This window comes from Podarcis pityusensis (assembly GCF_964106645.2).
Source record: "Podarcis pityusensis genome assembly, chromosome: 5".
Lineage (NCBI taxonomy): Eukaryota > Metazoa > Chordata > Lepidosauria > Squamata > Lacertidae > Podarcis > Podarcis pityusensis.
The window spans coordinates 63,419,077-63,439,601 of NC_138032.1; the positions used below are offsets into that span (position 1 = coordinate 63,419,077).

The window sequence follows — 20,525 nt, forward strand, 5'->3', positions numbered from 1 at the left end:
CTAACTTTAATTAGCACAGCTCCCCTAGACGACCCCCCTTCCAAATGCTACAGATAGAAGTCATGGTGAGATTTCCCTCCTTTAATCAAATGGTTTTGATTAAAATAAAAAATAGAAAAAAACAATGGAAAGAAGAAGCGCCGGGACTGTTGGATTTCGTTTTGGAGACCTGTTTCGCACCTACCCCACCGCTTCGGTTGACACCCAGTTCGGTGGTCCTAAACGCGGGTGTGGATCGTGTGAAGGGGTTCTTCCACCACGCGTTGACTAACCTGCCGGCAGGAGCGTGGAGGACAGGGAAAGAGCGAATGTCTCCTACCATGATCTAGCATGGAGAGGGTATCTATAGATGTTCCTGGTCCAGTTTTCTTTCGTTCTCCTCTCCTCCTCCTCCTCCGGAAAAGCCTGGGAACTTAACTCGGGCTTTCAGACACAAAATTCATTCTTCTCGCTTTTCCTTCATTCCCCGAATCTTAGCGCTTCCTATTGCAGAGCACTCACTCCTATGACCGTCTGCTGGGAAGTAAGTCCCGTTGTATTGAATGGGGAACAGCGCACGCAACTGAGGACACAGGTTGCAGTTCTGTACCTTACTTCCTAGGGAGAAAGCCCCACTGGGACTTGCTTCTGAGGAGACATGCACTGCACACCGCTGTAGTTAGTTAGGCTCTCCAGGGCACACTGCAAGCCTCAGATTCACTGGCCCGAATAAAAAGGAGAAACCTGCGAGTCTGAAACTGGCGAAGGCGCGAAGGGCACTTGAAGCTGGAATGCAGCCGCTGGTACGTTTCAAAAGCAAGACTGAAAGAGGGATAGATCCGGCTTTCAAGCTGGTGGACGCGCCAGATTGAAATGAAATTTGGAATGAAAACTGAATCTCTGAAGCCTCTGAAGTGCGCGCGTTGATCTCCGAGAGTCGGGATAGTGAGAAAGCCGTTTAAAAACCGGATAGCACGGAAGCCTAATGCGCTCTTGATTCCGGTTGACTTACCTCGGAGAATAAACACAAACATAGGATTGGTCAACATAAGAAGATCATATATATTTCTTTTGAAATATTTTCGTTTTCTTTTTCAAAAATGCCCTCTTAGTGTGTTGGGGGCGGAAATATTGATTTATTTATCATTTATTAAATTTATATAGTGCCCTTCCTCCGAAGATCTCAGGGCAGTTCACAAGACTGAATATATATGTGTGTGAATTCGTACATTCATAAGCACATGAAGAGTCTCCTGGCACGTTAACGACAAAGGGTGGGTTTATAGCCAAAGGTAGTCAAAGTAGACCTACTGAAAGCAATGGACGGTCAAATTCTAACAAGCTTCCACGGACCACCACCAGACCTGAGGATTATTTCCCTTCATGCACCTGCTGAAGGGGACTTTGGTAAAGTGGACCCCGAAAGCTCATTCGCAGTCAAACGTGTTAGTCTTTCGAGGTGCCAAAAACCGCGTGTGATGTTGTTACTGCTGCTTTAAACGGTTTAGCTCGGGGATCGCTGCAGCCTTTAACTCGCCTAAGGTTGCGCAAGAGTTAATAGGTTTTTTGAGAACAGAAGCCCGGACCTTTCCCCACGGTAGAAGTCCGAACCCCACCCCACTCCGCCCCCGCTTCTTCCCCCTTCGAAAGTGCAACGTAATGACCGTTAACTTGCCACCCCCACCGCCCCAGTCCCTTCGTATTCGGCTGTTAATTTCTTGACCTTCTTCCAAGATGTCTTTAATGATCCCTTTCACTCTCTGACCACTGGAGAATCCCGCCCCCCCCCCCGCAGCCTCGGGATTGACGGCTGCGGAGATAATAAAGGTTTCCTGTGTTAATTAACGGTGCTCAGACCACCGTATCTCGTTATTTGGCGGACAGTGAACTTGGCGCAGGAGCTGGCAGGGTTCATTCATCCGGGCGGTAGGTCACTGGCAGGTCATCGCATGGGAACGCGCAAGTGCCCCGGGGTTAGGCCACTGTTCGCGGAGCCGCAGACGCACCACCGGACGGGCATCCGCCCCCATTAGGCGCACACGCACGAGGAGGATGCAGGTCCACCCCCCCCCCCCAAGCTCGCCAGGGCCCTGGGCTTATATAGGTCAGGCGAGGGGGCGAGGAGGGAACACAGTGAGCCTTAAAAAAAAATCTATTAAAAACAAAAGCCAACCGTGGGGGAAAGAACGACACAGGCCAGGAGTCCGTCCTCGCCTCTTCCCCTCCAACATAATTAATATAATCAGCTCCCATTCCGGCAGGGCTTGTTGACTGGGGGGTCGGGAAGGAAGGAGCCAGGAGGAGCCGGAGGATCGGGACCGACTTCAGCTGCCCTCGAACTGAACAACGCACTTTTGTTAACCCCTAGCCAGATTATAATTACGTATAATCATTTGAGTAAGAGACTTGGCCAGTGTTAATGACAGGCTGGGATGACACGCAGCTTGCAGAGAGAAAGGACCCGAGTCTCCCCACGCGCACCGATTCTCGATTCCGAGAAGAGGGGCTTGCCTCGTCCTTTTCGCACGGCACGCCAAGAATGCTCGGGTGCGTGTGAACGTTGTTTATGCGAGTTCTCGGGCGCTGCGTTTCCTTCGGCTCCCTGAAAAGAGGACCAAGCTTTTGAGGAGACACGTGTACGATTGCCCCGCTGTGTATGTGGCTTGCTGCAACTCCTGCAAAAGATCCTGGGCTCGGTGGGCTCGGTCCCATTTTATGCTCCTCAGCCAGAGAACAAAACGAGGAGCAAAACGCTTCTCCCGGCCTGGCCCATATTACATCCTCACCACAACCCTGTGAGGTAGGCAACAGTTTCGTGGCTGAGTGACATTTGAACATGCTTCTTCCCAGCTGCACTCTGGCAATGTGCCCGCCCCACCAGACTCACTCCCCAGGATAATGAAATCTGCACACTTAGCCACAAATAGGTGGATCATTCCCTGCAGAGCAGACTTATTGCTGTCCACGAATTTACTCCAGAGCGACTTGCTCCAAGGGTGCATCCCGATTCTCAAAGTGTAACACTTTCTCCCGTAGTGGTTTGATTTTTCTCTCTCCACTCTTAACTGCAGGAGGAATGGAAAGAATTCCAGTTAGACACTTCCACTGCCCTGCGCCTTCCGACCGTCCCCAATAAACCCCTGCATTTTTCTAGGTTCACCCTTGTCCCTTCAGCTCAGAGGGATTTCCCTGTAGACCAGCCGCATAATCAGAATGTACAGTACGACATAAATCTATGATCAGCTACAAAAAAGACAGCAAGCAAGCGCTGGCTGCTCAAGGCGCTTCTTGAATTCCCTCGCCTTGCAGTGGAATTGAGTGCCCTAATGCATTTACTCGAGTCCTACACGAATCCCACCGCCCTCTCCTTGGGAGAAAAAAGGCGGCACCTAGGCCGCATTTCCCCTAGAATAGCCGCAGGCCGATCCCGGTGGCGACTCTGTGAGCAGCGGGACCACCTCCCTGACCCTTCTTTCGCTCCCGGGCTACGCAAGTGCTATGCGTGTCTGCAGCGCTTGGCGAACACCCAGCGCCCTCTGGCACGAAAGGGAAATTTCGGCCTGGCTTGGGAAGCCTCTTGGAGAGGGAAAGAAAGGCGGCAGCGGGGCCGTCCCGAGGGTCCCCAGAGAAGCGGCATCTTCTGGTCTGGTAACCCCACTAAAACTTTTTGTTGTTTAGTCGTTTAGTCGTGTCCGCCTCTTCGTGACCCCATGGACCAGAGCACGCCAGGCACTCCTGTCTTCCACTGCCTCCCGCAGTTTGGTCAGACTCATGCTGGTAGCTTCGAGAACACTGTCCAACCATCTCGTCCTCTGTCGTCCCCTTCTCCTTGTGCCCTCCATCTTTCCCAACATCAGGGTCTTTTCCAGGGAGACTTCTCTTCTCATGTGGTGATCAAAGTATTGGAACATTATTATTATTATTATTATTATTATTATTATTAGCTAAGCGAGGAACACCCCCGCTCCCTCCCCGCCAGTGTGCTCCCAAGCACGATCTGCTGGAGAAACCAATGAATGGAAGATGTCCGCAGGTCACCTCTGACGCATAGTCTTACGGGGGTAACAACGCAAATATTCGGGGTATGTCTCAGTGGGGAAGTAAAATGGGGGCGGGGAGTCGACGTCGCAGCCTTGGCCAAGCAGCGAGAGAGCTTTTATTTTTTATTTTTTCCCCTCAGCGATGTCACTGCCCCCATTGGAGCCCACGGGTCGTACTTCCGAGTAGGCAAGGGTGGTTTGTGCAAACAGGTGCCTGTCGCCCTCGGCTGGCCTCTTTCCAGGGATCAGGCTGCGGTAGCTACCAAGTTGAACCCAAGGCTAGGGCGCAAAGGTTTCGAGTTGGGCCTTTAAATCGTAGTTCTTCGCCGGAGTAGGCAGGGGGTGATCCTAAAGGCCAGGCGAACCCCACCCCACGCCATTCTCGGCAGATCGGATAAAAGAGGCTTTACTCCCCCAAGTCAGTAGGCCGTGAGGATTGTGGAGCTCGAGGTCAGAGTCTATAAAACGGCCTTTGGGGTTCAGAGGTGCCTGGAGTACTATATGTTCGGGGTACATAATGATAATAATAATAATAATTATTATTTTGCTGCGCCCACCAGAGTGGTTCCCCAGCCACTTTGCGCGGCTCCTACACCTGCACCTTTCTCTGCCCGAGGCTTTCTTTCGTGTGTGGGGCAGCAGTGGGGAATGGGGTTTATTTCCCTTCCAGGAGAAAGTAGCGCAAGGCAAGTGCACTCAAGCCCCGTAGCACCCAGAGGGACTTTGGGAACCGGAACGGGGCGCAGCTTTGCGCCCGATGCACGCGCTGGCCGCCTCTTGTCCAACCCTCGCTTCCTTCCGTTCCAACTTCTCTGGCTGGCCCCAGAGAAACCGACTTGACATTTCTGCAGATTCGGGGTCAAGATGGCTGCGGAGTGAAGCCTGATTCGCCCTCCCCCGCCACGCAGGTCTGGAGAGAATCCGAGTTCACACCTTCTCCACCCGCCCTCGCAGATCCGGCTGCCCCCCCCCCCCAGGCGACTCTGTGTGTTTATTCTTCGCCCCAACAACCTCCCTTTCCCTCGCTGACCTGCGTTTGAACCTACGATTCGCCCCGCGCCATCAGCTTGGAGAATTTACTCCGTCTTCTCGCTGCTGCTGCGGATTCCTCCTCTCAGGTCCCTTGAACGTAAATATCCAACCCCTGTCGGTGGGGTGAACTGCAGGCCAAGGACTAATTTTAGAGAAAGCGGCCAGGGCTCGGCCATTCTTCCCCGGGCCGCTGACATCATTTATGGTTTCGAGCCTCGGAAACATCCCGCGCTCCCTTTGCAAGGCAGCGGCTGCTGCGGAGGCAACGCTCGCGCGGAGCTGGAGAGCCGCGGATTGGGGGCAGGCCCAGGGCTTTCCCACCCTAAATCTTCACGGCCCTTCCAGCCAAAGGGGGCAGAGAGAAGCCGGAGCTACAGTGGTTCAGCAACCGGATCGGTTCCTTGTAGTGGGGGGCTCTCCCCGCGCCCCCAAAACCCACCCCCAATGCTTGGCCGCAGAAATTTGTTTCAACCTTAATGTACGGTTCGGGGACGTTGTTACTCGGTTGATGCTCTGCGGCCCAGCCTAACCTCTCTTACCTGCGAGTAAGGGCCGCTGAATGCAGTCAGCAGTCCAGGGTCAGGTTTGCGTTCTTATTTTCTTTACAGGCCAAGAGTGCGCTGGGCATTTTATAGAGTATTACGGTTTCTGCCCCGAGGATTTTACAATCTAAAATTCCACCCAGGGGGAGATAGGACTATCTTTGTGAGAAACACGAAGAAAAGAGCACCTCTGGGCATGTACAGAGGGGCACTTAAGTCACCGCAACTCCAGCCTCCTCACTATAGAAGGTGCCACCTCCAAACTGGACCCCCCTCATTTGAAGAAGAAATGTGCTCAAGCGATCCTTTAGGAGAAAGGCAATGCTTCTGTTCTGTTAGGAGCCCAGCTAAAAGAGCGCAAAGAAGTTCGCAAGCTTTGCTGTTCCACAGCGTTCTTCTCCTGCTTGGATGTTAGCAAAAGCAAACAAAACAAAGGGTGGGTACCAGCGGTAGTGTGCACTGCGCAGGGTCAAATAGATGATCCCAGGGTCCCCCAAAGTCTTTGAAAAAATCAAGGACCAACTTTGTTATTGGATGAGCGGCAGGCAGAAATTTCACAGGTCGAGCTCCCTATCACTGTATTTCTGTTTCAGAGGCAGATTAGAGAACTGACAACCTAATCCGATGACTCCTTATTCAGAAATAAGTCCCCCAGTACTGTACTCAGTTGTGGTGTGTGTGGCTACTTTGAGGTAAGTGTTTGCAAGGTTGTAGCCTAAATTTATGTATCTCCTGCAACACACTAACTGGCTGCCTGGAGAGGGAGCAAAATTAAGAAGATAGAAAGTAATTCCACCCACCGAACCAATTGCTTACACAATTAAATTCCATGGAGCTTTCTAGTTATTTGAGAGAAAGCTTTCTATATACAGTATTTGAGAGAAAGCTCCATGGAATTTAATTGTGTAAGCAATTGGTTCGGTGGGAGGAATTGCTAACAGAGGATTAGATCCTCATGGCTCGATCCAATGCATCTTTGCACAGCAGAAAGTCCAACTTTCCCTCGAGTAAGTGCATAAGACTTCTGTCCCAGGCTGCTATGGCCAGGATACTGACCGAAGTTTCAGTGAAGTCAATGGAAGTTGTAGGGTGCAGGTCGCTCGTGAAATCCAGGTAGGCACCTTGACTTAACTACAGTGCGGATCAGCAAGTGCTGGGACTATGGAAGGCCTCTAGAACAGGGAAGTATTTTTTAAAAAGAGAGGAACAGCTGGTATGTGAGGTGGGTGCCTGCTGCCCACTGATGGGAAAAAGAGTTGATTTTGCCCTGGTACGCACGACTTTCTCTCCACGTTGCTCACGGTGTGACCTTGGGACGATCTCTCAAACAGCAGCACCCTCAGGTCAAACCCGGGGATGTGTTTGTGTGACCGAGAGATTTTTGGCAGGGAACCAGCGTTGGGCCAGTCGGGATCGCTTCTTGCTGCCTGATCCAGATCTGGGCTCCCTGTCTAGTTGTTTTGAAAGTGGGTTTAAGGTAACCTGCCCTTTCTGCCAGATCTACACCGCAGGATTGTTCGGAGAACATGAGGAGAAGCGAACTGCTTGAGTGTGCGGCATAAAGATATAGCAATAAATCTTTACAAATTAATAAATCCTAGAGAAACAGAAGTTGGCTGTGGTTGCACCGTCGTAATGAGGAAGCGCCATTTGTCTAGGAATACAAAGCGGTGCCTTAGTACAGAAACCGGATTATTTGTCCGAGTACGGATTGGTGTTTTTTGCAGGGTGGGCAACTTCAAAGTCTTTATGAATTTACTAGCGGGGGGGACGGGGACTGCAGGGTCACAGCACCGTTTGCGAAGTGGGGCAGCGCTTTAACTATCCGGGAAAGCCCGATCCTACGCGTGTTTACTCCTCCAGTAAAACAAGGAACAGATAAAGTCCCTCTCTGGGAAGCAGACCTCATGGTTTACTCCGAAGTAAAGATCGAAGCCAGGCTCCCAAACCATGGAAACGAAGAGAACTACTAGACAAGGCACAGGGGGGAGGGGGTTATCAGTTCATTTTTAATTATGCTTTTATGATGTATCTCTCTCTTGTGAACCGCCCTGCGATCTACGGATGAAGGGCGGTATTTTAAAAAATAGTAAATAAATGACACAGGATTGGAGCCCAAGTTTAAAGGCACGGGAGGGAGGGGGAGACTCTTAAATGTATTGCAAAACATCGCCGTTGATTGGAGTTGGGAGCACGTCTGAAATGGCTCTTGGATGCACGCGACTGACTTGCCTTAGGTTGAGTCGCCGGGCCTGTTTTTGCGATGCAGTCCTAAACTATGGAGTGGCTCTTACATCTGCGCAAGTGCGCGCAGGATCTAGCGCAACGTGTGGCATGCTCACTTCGAAGCGGTGGGTGCGCCGCTGGACCGAAGTTCCACAGGGCTTCCTTCCTTCCTAAAGTGTTGAGCTCCATCACCCGATGATCCGAAGAGGCATTAGGAGCAACTCACTAACCCTGCTCTTTTCAATGGCCTGAGCGAAACCAACTCGGACCAGAGCAGAGCAACCCAACTGTGTACGCCTACTCTAGACGGCAGCCTCGTTGCGCGCCTAAGTGTCCACAAACGCTTCCACAGTAGGGCAGGGTCCTTCCTGCTGGCAGCCCCGGAGCATTTGGCTGCCTTTACAGGAGAATAGACCTTATTGGGAACCCAGCGAAGGTCTCCTTCTGAGCCACTGCGCCTAGGTTCGCCCTAGACGGCTGGTTGACCCAAGCGCACCTGCCTTTCCCAGTCAAGCTGCTTGCTTGGCTTGGCTTGGAGGACATCTGCGGAGGGAGGAGAGGCGCTCAGCATCCGCTTTGCAACTGTGGCTGGCTCCCAAGTGCTTTCTGCAGAGCGCAGGAGAGAGGCGGAGACCGGGAAGGCGCAAAGGCAGGCAGAGTGCATCGACGGGGCGGAGCCTGCCGGGCCCGAGGGGCAATTAAGGATGAACTTTCGGTGAACTAATTGATCGCACGGCCCAAGGTAAAGTGGGCAGCGACCTGGGCCGAGGATGCCTATAAAAGGGGGCCCCCGCCGCGGCGCTGGGCCCTTGCGCTCACTCGCCAGCCCCCGGGGGAAGTCTGCCAGCCTGCCCGCCCGCCTGACGGCAGGTGCCCGCCCCGCTCGCTGCAGCCCGGCCCCGGCGGCCAGCATGGGTTTCTCTGCCTTGCTGCCCAGCGCTGTGCTCACCTTCGTGCTGCTGCCGCTGCTCCTCTTCCTGGCCGCAGTGAAGCTGTGGGACTTGTACTGCCTGCGCGGCCGCGATCCCAGCTGCCCGCTGCCCCTGCCCCCGGGCACCATGGGGCTGCCCTTTTTCGGGGAGACGCTGCAGTTAGTGTTGCAGGTGAGGAGAAGGAAGAGGGACGACGGGGGAGAGAAAAAAACACAAAACAAACAGGTGCCTTTGGGCTCCCCAGCTTGAGCCACCCCTCTTCTTTTCGCTCTCGTTTTGCAGCGGCGGAAATTCCTGCAGCTGAAGCGGCGCAAGTACGGCTACATCTACAAAACGCACCTCTTCGGGCGGCCCACGGTGCGCGTGATGGGGGTGGACAACGTGCGCCACATCCTGCTTGGAGAGCACCGGCTGGTGGCAGTGCAGTGGCCGGCGTCGGTGCGCACCATCCTGGGCGCCGGCTGCCTCTCCAACCTCCACGACGGGCAGCACAAGCACCGCAAGAAGGCAAGCGGGGAGCGGCTCTGCCGGACGAAGGAGGCACCGCCGTAGCTCCGGGGGGGGGGGGGGGGGAGCTCTCTGAAAGGCCAGCCTCGGTGGGGCCGGAGGGAGAAGGGCTTCGTGTAGCGGGTTGGGGTGGCTCCGAGCCCGCGGGTGAGGGAAGTTGTGGAGCCGTTAGGTGACTTTTGATTCTGGACTTCTGAAGATTCCTTTCCTTTCTTAGCCGGCTGTGTAGTGGGGACCTCTTTCTGCTCATTTTGCGGACTGGGGGCCTGGACTTCTGCCCCCGATGGCGCCAGTGGGGGCGGGGGGGATCTGCTCCAGAAGTCTGCCGTCGGCTCTTGGAGGGGGCGCCGATTTTCACTGAAATGAGAGAGCCCCCAAATTCTAGATTTCAGCCTCCATTTGGAATCTTAAGAATTCCACTCAGGTCTGTGGAACGCGCTTCTTCCTAGTAGCAACTCAATCCTAGGCACGTATACTCAGAAGTCACACTGATTGCACGTCGGGCTCTTCCCAGGCAGGACTGCAGTCGAAGCGTGTTCAGGGATTGCAAGCCCGCGCGCGTTTCTCTGCCTGCCTGCTTCCTGGAAGAAACCCCCGACGTGTTCGGTGATGGGCTTTTATTTCTGCGTAAACACAGGTCGGCTCTGGCTTTCTCAGGAAGAGTTCTAAGGGAAAGAGGACGAGGTTAGAAGGCCAGGGTGCTAAAAACACATCTGGGGGAAAGTCCGTTCCAATAAAAGCGACTCCCATAAAACGAATGGCGCCTTCCATAAATAGCCTCGAGAAGTAAAAGGGAGCAATCGAGAGACCATAAAAAGAGGTCTTGGCGCCCCGGCCTTCCACACCACGCGGCGAAGTCTCCTTGATTTCAAAGGTGCTTTCTTCCCTTTCAAGTCGCGGGGCGCAGGAGTGCCAAAATGCGAACCGACATTTGGAGGAAACGGCACTGTTGACGCCCACCCTCCAACTCCCCAGTCCTTCTCCGAAGGTTTTCTTTTGGAAAGGCGCCTCCTAACTCAAAACCGCGAAACAACAGTTTTCTGTCGTCTCTGCTTTGAACTGGGGACTTTTGGAGCCTCGATCCGCCCCGTCGAGTTCGATGGGATTTACTCTGATGTCCAGCCATCTGCTTGCAGCCTTAATCGCCGAGTTTAGCGCCTGGAACCTGTTTGCATTTGGGTCGACTCCTGAGCAGACTTACTTGGACGCAAGTGCCTTTCAAATCGGGGGTACGAGGCTGGCTCTCCGCGCCCCTGGTCTTGGCTTGCAGCAAGGCAGAAACAACCCCCTGGATTCGAATCCACGGCCTTGCCAAACGCGCCACCAAAGTTTTTAACCGCGGGCGCGCAGACCTCTTTTTAAAAAAACCTCGCCATTTTTTGTGGGAGGACCCACTTGGCAAGCAGAAGAGCGCAGGATGAAGCGCTGCGGCTTTCCGCCAGACTTGGAGCACTTGTTTAGCTTTGCGGGCTGTTTTTTTCTTTAAAAAAAGTTCCTCCCCTCCGAGGGTCCCCTTAAAAGTAACCGCCTCTCCTTCCGCCGCAGGTAATCATGCGCGCTTTCTCCCGGGAGGCCCTGCAGCACTACATGCCGGTCATCCAGGAAGAGGTGAGCGCCTGCCTGCGCCAATGGCTCCTGGTGAGCGGCGGCGGCTCTTGCCTGCTGGTTTACCCGGAGGTGAAACGCCTCATGTTCCGCATCGCCATGCGCATCCTACTGGGCTTCCGGCCCAGCCCGACGGCGGGCTCGGACGGCGAGCAGCACCTCATGGAGGCATTCGAGGAGATGATCCGCAACCTCTTCTCGCTGCCCATCGACTTGCCTTTCAGTGGCCTCTACAAGGTAAAGGGTGGTCTGAGAGGTTGTGGGGGAGGGAGGTGGGAGGTGGCCCGAGGGGGACCCCCTGTCCGGACATGGCAAGCGGCGCTCAGGAGAGGGGAGCCTGCCTCTCTGAAGGGATCCGCTCTTGCTTCCAGGGCTTGAGGGCGCGCGATGTCATCCACGCCAAGATCGAGGAGAGCATCCAGGCGAAGCTGGCCGGGAAGGATCCCCCCGACGGCTACAAGGACGCGCTGCAGTTGCTGATGGAGCACACGCAGGGCAACGGGGAGCAGCTCAACATGCAGGTGGGGAGAGGTCCCAAGGCGCTGGGATCCTGACCGGGCGCTCTCTCTCTCTCTCTCTCTCTCTCTCTCTCTCTCTCTCTCTCTCTCTCTGCTTTGGGGGCCGGGGATTCCCGTGCTGGAGCTGGTCTAGTAGCCACCAGGGACTCTAGGATGCCCCCGAGTCAATAGCACCTGCTTTTTCGAAGTTAGGGTTGCCAGTCTGGGTTTTTAAAGACTGCATAGCAGGCAGAAAGTCACCAGGTGCAGCCTTTCCTGGTCAGGCAGATTCAGTTGCAGAGAAAGCACTATCGGCATTTCCTCCATTCAAATGATGGAGTTAAATATGGTTCCCACCCCCACCACTTTGTAAAGGGGCTGGAAATATCTGTCTAATGAGGGTAGGTGACCTGTTTAGAGCATTCAGGGGCTCTGTGTGTAGTGACAGGATGGACTAAACTCAACAATTCTTCCTTTGCTGTTAGAGCTCCATGTCTGAGAAAGGCTTTCTGCCTGTCTGTGAAGCATTAAAATAGGTTCCTTTGAGAAGAAATTGTATTGGTGTATGTGTGTGTGTGTGTGCACGCGCAAGGCCATCGTGCTCCTCATTCAGAGAACCCCCCACCAGCAGACTTTGATGCCCTTTGTTCCCATTTTATGCTCATTTTAGAAAGCATCCTTTCCCCAGGATCATTCAAAACACTGATTTTAAAATATAGTTCTCATTGACATACTTCAATTTTTTTTCTGCAGGGGTGTTTTATTATTTACTGTGCGGCATGTTGTGATGGGTGGTGCTGGGACGTGGGTGGTGTTGTGGTCTAAACCACTGAGCCTAGGGCTTACTGATCGGAAGGTCAGCGGTTCGAATCCCCGCAGCAGGGTGAGCTCCCATTGCTCGGTTCTTGCTCCTGCCCACCCAGCAGTCCGAAAGCATGTCAAAGTGCAAGTAGATAAATAGGTACCACTCCGGCGGGAAGGTAAACGGCATTTCCGGGCGCTGCTCTGGTTTCGCCAGAAGCGGCTTAGTCATGATGACCACATGACCTGGAAAAACTGTCTGCGGACAAACGTCGGCTTCCTTGGCCAGTAAAGCGAGATGAATGCCGCAACCGAGACTGGACTTAACTGTCAGGGGTCCTTTACCTTTACCTTTTATGTTGTCATAAAAAGCAGTGGGCTGGCCTTCTCAGGTGGTGACCTGCCTGGATGTTTGGCATCCCATTCAGGGTTTTGGTTTTTTTAATTAAACAAACACACCTTTCTTTGAATTGAAGTAATGTTCATTCATTGGACTCTAGGGGTATATATATTCCTGTACATGTCTGTTCAGAAATAAGTGCCATTGAGCTTACAGGTAAGGGTGACACCTATTAGGACAACTCCACCTTAGTTGATTGCATGGGTTTTAATTGGCTGCTTTTAAAGCTGCATGCATGTTCTGTAGGAACAAGGCATAGTTCTAAAGGGAAAATTGAATTCTTTGAGAGCTAGTGTGGTTGTAGTGGTTACAAGTGTTGGACTCTGAGTCAGAGAGCTTTGAATCTCCACCCAGCCATGAAGCCGCTTGAGAGCGACTTTGGGTCAGTCTCTTTCTCAGCCTATCCTACAGGGTCGCTGGGACAATAAAATGGTGAGGAGGAGTGGTCAGTGTTCTCTGGCTTCAGCACATGGGGGGCCCGCTGGAATATTATAATAGCGGTGGCGGTGATGATGACTAATTTGTTTTAGTTGATGTCCTCTTGTTGCAACAGGCAATAACTTGGGTCCCTCTGAAATTAATGTGAAAATGCTAGTTGCATCCTAGTGATATGTTTTTGTATATGCTGGAAGCTGCCCAGAGTGGCTGGGGTAACCCAGTCAGATGGGCAGGGTACAAATAATAAAATTATTATTATTACTATTAGTAGTAGTAATAGTAATAGTAGTAGTAGTATTAAACAACTGGCTGATCAATGAATTGCTATGGTCCTCAAGTTCTCATAAGGATCTCAGTGCTCAGTCTGTAGGAAGTGGGCACAACTGGAGCTGCTCTCCAATTTTCTTAGCTACCCTGCCCTTCTCCCAAAACTTCTTAGTCTTTAGTTTTTAGTCTTTTTAGACTACACACAGAAGGATGCATAATATACCTTTGTCCCATGAAATCACTATGTGCGGAAAACTGGGTTAGAACCCATCACCTGGACATCCAAGCTTTCAAAACGGCAGAGTTTTTATGTTTGGCATGGAGGAATATTCAGCATGTGACTATGCCCATGTAGTCACAAGTGGAGCAGCCCAGCCATGGGACTGGTTCACACTTGGGTGCTAAACCTATGGCAGCTTTGTTCTCTTAATTCACAGCAGGGTTTGAGACCCGCACTGCGCTCCACTCTTGCTTATTTATTTAGCCCATTTATATCCTGCTCTACACCTGGGTGGGTCAATGAGAACATTCCCCAACACCAAACCAATTCCTAAAACATGCAACACAAAAAATCACACAATAGGAGCAGCAGTTAGGGAGCAATCTGAAATGATAGTGGCAGTGTCACCTAGAGGGCTGGGTCAGATAAGTGTTAACCTGACATCTAACTACCAGCCATTTTCTCTTGCATGTTTCTTAACTCCTGGAAAGTGCTTGCTTCTACTGTCTCTTATAACCACACTCTTGTCTTGACTCTGCAGTACATGAATGAGGAACCTGTGGCCCTCCAGATGTTGGTGGACATCCCATCATTATTGACTATTGGCTGTGCTGACTAGGACTGATGGGAAGTTAAGCCCAGGAACATCTGGAGGACCAAAAGTTCCCCATCCCTACCTTACAACCTGACTTCTCTCTCCTCTCCTCTGCAATGGACTTCACTAAGGTCAAAGATGATATCCTTGCTGCTTGCCCGATTCAAAGGTGAATACTGTGCTCCCATCCTCCCTGATCTCTCTAACTGCCTTAGACCCAGTTTATCACCACGTTTCTTGCTTGGCTCCCTCTGTATCCTACCTTCTTCGACTCTGCTCTTAGTCAGTGGAAGATTTCTCGCTTCTCATTGCAAGGGATTATCAGATAGTTAATGAATTTGACTCAGCAAGATGCAATTGTTGTGGGAAAACCAGATGGAAAGTGACAGTAGAGAACAGAAGTGGAAGTCCTGCTAGTGCAAGGATTAGTACTAGCACAATGGGATTTCCCCTCTTCCTCCCTTCACATGCCCTGAGCCATCCCATAGACCAGGGTTTCTCAAGCTTGGCTCTCCATCTGTGTTTGGACTCTCATCATCCCTAGCTAGCAGGACCCGTAGTCAGGGGTGATGGGAATTGTAGTCCAAAAACATATGGAGACCCAAGTTTAGGAAACCCTGCCATAGACCATGCAGTGTGACCTGCTATCCTCCTGCCTCAGGTTCTTGTGCATTATCAAACCATCTTTAGGCAAGTTGGTGTCATCTTTAGTAGGGTAAAGTGGCTGACTAGGGAGTGGCTGATAACTATGTGCATCAGCCTCTCCCTTCATTTCTTAAATCAGCAATGCAGATGTCAAAGGAATGTAGAAAGTAAAGGGAGTGGATTGCAGTATATTCAGGTGGAGAAGAGCAGGTGGATATTGAGTGTGCAATTTGAAGCCAAGGGGGAAGGTGTGGAATGGGAAGGTGGTAGCCCTTGAAAGCACTGGGAGAAGAATATACCGTTCAGACTGGCAGAACTGGAAGGGGAAGGAGAAGACCTGTTTTGTCAGTGAGGATTTTCGAGGACAAAGCAGGAAAGGGGGCTTGGATGGTGAGGGGTTTAGGGGAAAGGCAGAATCATTGACTGATCAGCAGCGATTTTGGGAGGCCACATGTTGAAAGGGGATAGTGATGGGTATTTGCAGGAAGTAACAACTGTTGCTCCTACTGCTTCCAGTCTAACAAGCCAATTTTTGTTGCAAAACTCTGGGCAAAATATATGTTACAATGATGCTATGCTGTCCAAAGACACGTGGTCTCTGGACATTTGTAAAATACAAAAAAATAATAATAGAGCAATAAGAGGCACCCATGAACTTAGCACAACAACATGGCCATTAAGTGCCGGGATCTGTGTCCCTGGGAAGTTTGCCTCTGCAGCCGCTTTGTGTGTGATAGCCCTGAAGTAAAAGGATTCTGGTGCAAAGTACAGCCTGATGTTCTTTCTCCTGTTTTTCCTCTCCACCTGAAGGAGCTGAAAGAATCTGCGACGGAGCTTCTTTTTGCTGGGCATGAGACAACTGCCAGTGCTGCAACGTCCTTGATTACTTTCCTAGGCCTTCACCAAGATGTGCTGCAGAAAGTGAGGAAGGAATTGCAGGAGAAGGTGGGTGTTGTCTAAGTGTTTGGAAGTCAGGCTGCACCGTGCATGAAACAGGCTTCTGTGATCCTGTAGACAGTCTTGGAAATGGAGCTGGGAGACTTGGTTTGGAAACCCTGCTGGCACAGATTACAAATGAGTCTGGTCATATTAACAAAGCTATTAATAAATAGGTGGAATGATGCTCAGGTATGATGCTAAAGGGGTTGCATTTGGTGTTGTGGTCTAAACCACTGAGCCTCTTGGGCTTGCTCATCGGAAGGTTGGCGGTTCAAATCCCTGCAACAGGGTGAGCTCCCATTGTTCAGTCCCAGCTCCTGCCAACCTAGCAGTTCGAAAGAACATCAAAGTGCAAGTAGATAAATAGGTACCGCTGCGGCGGGAAGGTAAAGGGCGTTTCTGTGTGCTGCTCTGGTTTCGCCAGAAACGGCTTAGTCATGCTGGCCACATCACCCGGAAAAACACTGCGGACAAACATCGGCTCCCTTGGCCTGAAAGTGAGATGAGCGCTGCAACCCCAGAGTTGTTCGCAACTGGACTTAACTGTCAGTGGTCCTTTACCTTTACCTTTTTAAGGTGATTTTTCCTTTGTGCAACAGATTGACCTCCCCCAGCTCACCCCTTAAATCTTGTTCTGGGTTTCTCCCCAATCTTCTGGAGCAGATTTGGGTATGGTAATGCAACTATTTAGTTGACTGCTGCCCAAGGTCTGTACTGAATATGCCAAACTTCTGTCGGTCTCTTTGTATATATCTTACTCACTAGAGTGTATATAAAATATTTTCCTTTGTAGAAGTAGTGATATAAAGAGATAAAGATTAGCTTTACTAATTAAAATATTACATTTTTTTAAATATGAAAAAGATATCCTCCGTTTAAATGGGCAGTGTCTTTTTCTAGATGGTTAATGTTTCAAATATAAGAAAATATCACTGGCAGATGAAACATTTCCTGTTCTCTTAAAAGGGAATTGTTGCCAAGAACTAGGGGCACTGTGTCCCGTTTCACCGCTAGAGGTGAAACAGGAAATGCCGCCTTGCCCTGCCACTGCCGCCACTGCTGCAGATGGTGCCCATTCTTCATTCATCCTGCTACCTCCATCAGTGATGGAGAAGCAGTACTGGCATCTGTGCCAATTTCAGGCAAGATCTCACCCAAACCATGAGATTTCTCCATAAAATCTCCATGATACTGGCGCTGCTTCTGGAGGAAGTGGGGCAGGTAAGCCACCTGCGGGGTTCCTGCCTTGAGGGCGTTGCAGCCTGAGGTTGTCTAATGGCAGGGCCAACTCTGCCAGGAACAAATATAATAGTCTGTTATAGTTACATAAGTTTTGTTAACACGCCTCTATCCATATTTCATTGATTCAATCTCATTTTATTGTGACTGTCATTCATCAACAGATGTCTGTGCCATGCATGTGGTAAACTTTACAGGTGTGTATTTCAAACCGAGCAAGGGTCTCCCAGGCTTTTGGGAAGTACATCACTTGAGTGGCATGTAGATTATGCCAGGAAATATGTGGGCAGAAATCTTTACTAAATATACAAAGTAAACAAAACAACCATTCAGGAAGTGGCAACAAAAGTATGTGTAAAGTAGGCAGGGGTGGAGGAAAGAAGTCAGAATGGAGCTAAAATCTTTGCTTTCACTTTCAGGTGCAAAAGGAAGTGGCGGGAAATGTCATTTTTAACATACCGTTTTAAACAATCTCTCCCTCTCCACAGGGAACTCTGGGAATGGTAGTTCTGTGAGGGGAATTAAGGGGTCTCCTTGCAACTCTCAGCACCCATAACAAACTACAGCTCCCATAATATTTTGTGGGAAACCATGGCTGTTTAATGCGGCATGGATACTGCTTTTTTAATGTATGGCGTGAATGTGACCTAAGCCTGGAAGTTCTGGCTTTGGGATCTTGCTTTGGGACCTATTGCATTAATGCAGATGTTCCTGTAGGGTGTGGGTGCTGGATCGCTAAGCCTTCTCTCTACACTGGTACTCAAGACACATCCTTTGTTTTCAGGGATTGTTGGGCAACATGAGCCAAGAGAAGCATTTGGAAATGGAACTCTTGGAGCAACTGAAGTACACTGGCTGTGTCATCAAGGAGACTCTCCGTTTGAGTCCACCAGTTCCTGGAGGATTCAGAGTGGCTCTCAAGACTTTTGAGCTAAATGTAAGCAGGCAAAGCCCATTTTCATTAAGTCTCCATAACATCTCAGTTCTGCTGATTTTCCATGGAGATCCTTTTTTAGTGCTTAGCATCGCAACAAAATATTTCAGCAATAACTGGACTGCTCATACCATAATAATAAAAAGTACATTTAGAATTTTTATAAGAAGCAAACTTCCAACAGTTTCTGCATGGCTGCAATGCCTTGGGATAAGCTTCATCTGTCCCTCTCTGAAGCAATTTTGATTCTATGATTGGGGAGACAGAAAATGGTCCTTTTTGGATTATGATGTGGATCTAAGTTACACAGATGTAGTTTCTGTGGAGTCACAGTGTGGGGGGAAGTGGCACCTATTGAAATTGTTCTGTTCCAGAGTGCTTAAGCCTGTTCCTTTTGGTATTGGAATAAGTCAGACATAACTAGCTCTTTTCGTGACATTTGTCATGCCAGAAAAGTAAGTTATTGAAGCTGTTCTTATGCCTTGGTATGAGGAACTTAGCCAATGCTTGCCTTTCAGTCTGAGCACCATGTGCTCTTGCAAATGTGCAAGAGAGAATTCTGGGAGTTGTAGCTTCTCCAATGTGATGCTAGGAAAAAAGTCTACCTGCTGAAAATATCTGCTATGCAGCTTTACAAAAGGTGCAGGAATACCTGTATGGAACTAGCAGCCCTCTTTCCCCCTTTGATAATAGTAAAGGTGTTGCCATCCTAAGGCATTATGAATTAGGGAGCTATGTTTCACAGAGATTAGCTGTAGCTCTAGAGAAAGTGTGGCAGCCCAAGACATTTTGTTACTTGAGGCAAAGGACAAAATAGTGCTCTGTTTCATGTACCAAGGTATACCAGCACTGACTTTAGTTCTGAGAGAGTCCTTGACCGCAGCAGACGAGCTATGGGGGTGCAGGCCAGGCCATGTGATTCTCAAAGCCCTGTCTGCTCTTCACCTATATCTGCTGCCTTAAGCAGTCATTTCACTCTGCCTAATGGTAGGACCAGCTGTTCCCCATTTTATACGCATGGTAGCCTCTGAACTTTCTTGGTACTGGTCACCTGTGCCAGGTGTAGGGCAGCTTTGGCCCTCCAGGTGTTACTGAACTCAACCCCCCCATCACTCCTGGCCATTGGCCATGCTTGCAGAGGCTGGTGAGAGTTGTAGTTTAGCAACGTCTGAAGGTCCAAAGCCTAAGAGGTCCTATGTGCCTAGGAAGTGGTGCATGGAATTCATTCTGTCTTCACTGAGTGGATGATCAGCTTTGAACAGTGAAATAAACATATTTTCCATGTGTAGATTACCCTTAGTGAGTAAGGGGATGGCTTGGGTCATCTTGCTGGAGCTGTTAGACAAATCAGAAAGGTGCACTGTTAAATCAATCCTTAGTCTTATAGAAGAAGATGGCCTGTAAATCTATGTGGTGAGTAGAACCCAGACCATGCCTTGGAATCCATTTCCCCAGTGCCATTGTGATGAGGTGCATCATCTTTCAAAAGACGTTAATCTCTCATAAACGGCTCCATACATGTGACCCATTGTCTCTGTTTTGTGTCCTCATTCCATCTCTTGTTTCTTGTAGGGCTACCAGATTCCTAAAGGTTGGAATGTCATTTACAGTATCTGTGACACACATGATGTTGCGGAGCTTTTCACCAACAAAGATGAATTCAACCCCGACCGCTTCATGTCTTCTTTCCCAGAAGACTCCTCACGATTCAGCTTCATCCCTTTTGGAGGGGGCTTGAGAAGCTGTGTAGGCAAAGAATTTGCAAAGATTCTTCTAAAAATCTTTACTGTAGAGTTGGCCCGGAACTGTGACTGGCAACTTTTAAATGGACCACCAACAATGAAGACCGGCCCTACTGTGTACCCAGAGGACAATCTGCCAACAAAATTCACAAGTTTCAATGGTCGGGTTTAAATAAATTCCGGGACAGTATCACTGTGATCTTAACTTAAGTTTTGGTGAATTTAAAGCATGCACAATGGCTTTTCATAGTGTCCTAAATTCAATATTATATATTTAAATTTATAATGTGTAATAGTTATTTATAAGTGTGTTTTCTAAGAATATTTTTAAAGCTATTTCATGTATTAAACTTTTTTTTTTATTTTTTTAGGCAAGCACTGTAATTATGAGTCCTTGGGATTCATAAATGGATAATTTTATTTCTATAGAAATAAAGTTTCCTTCTATTTAAGAATCTTACTCAAAGCTTGTTTACTAATTATGCTGAAACCATTTAAGGACCTTTATGGGTATCCAGACACATGGTCAAAAGTTAAATGGAATTATATGTATACTGTGAACCAAATTATGTCATAAATAAAAAAAAAATCTGCAGCTAGAATGTTGGTGTTTGTTTACATTTATATGGGGAATTTTGACCTGCTATGAGAGTGTGTTCAGTCAAGTTAACACCTTGATCCTAAGCAGACTTGACTTGGCAGTTCCACTGAAAACAGTAGAACTTGGTGGAATGTGCTGGTGTTTTAAAGAAGTATGGCCAAAATCAGAGATGGGCCTGGAAATAGATTTGTCCCTCCATCCCTCTTTACTCTCCAGACTGCACCTTGTGGGGGGCAGTTAATTATCTGACCTACTCCATAAATAGTCAGCGTCTAATAAATAAAGTTGACACCACCTTGAAGGAAGGTTATGAGAGCCCATGTGCTCACATGGTATGAGGTCAT

At 49.7% G+C, this 20,525-nt stretch overlaps 1 protein-coding gene across 1 annotated transcript; it reads left to right on the top strand.

Moving 5' to 3' along the window:
* Window positions 1–8,339: 8,339 nt before the first annotated feature.
* Window positions 8,340–20,170, top strand: CYP26A1 (cytochrome P450 family 26 subfamily A member 1). Its single transcript, XM_081006245.1, has 7 exons — window positions 8,340–8,922; window positions 9,034–9,258; window positions 10,804–11,100; window positions 11,235–11,384; window positions 15,537–15,671; window positions 17,689–17,841; window positions 19,411–20,170. Exons 1-7 carry the CDS (start codon window positions 8,590–8,592, stop codon window positions 19,750–19,752), a joined length of 1,635 nt encoding a protein of 544 aa, XP_080862371.1. The 5' UTR covers window positions 8,340–8,589; the 3' UTR covers window positions 19,753–20,170.
* Window positions 20,171–20,525: the final 355 nt, after the last annotated feature.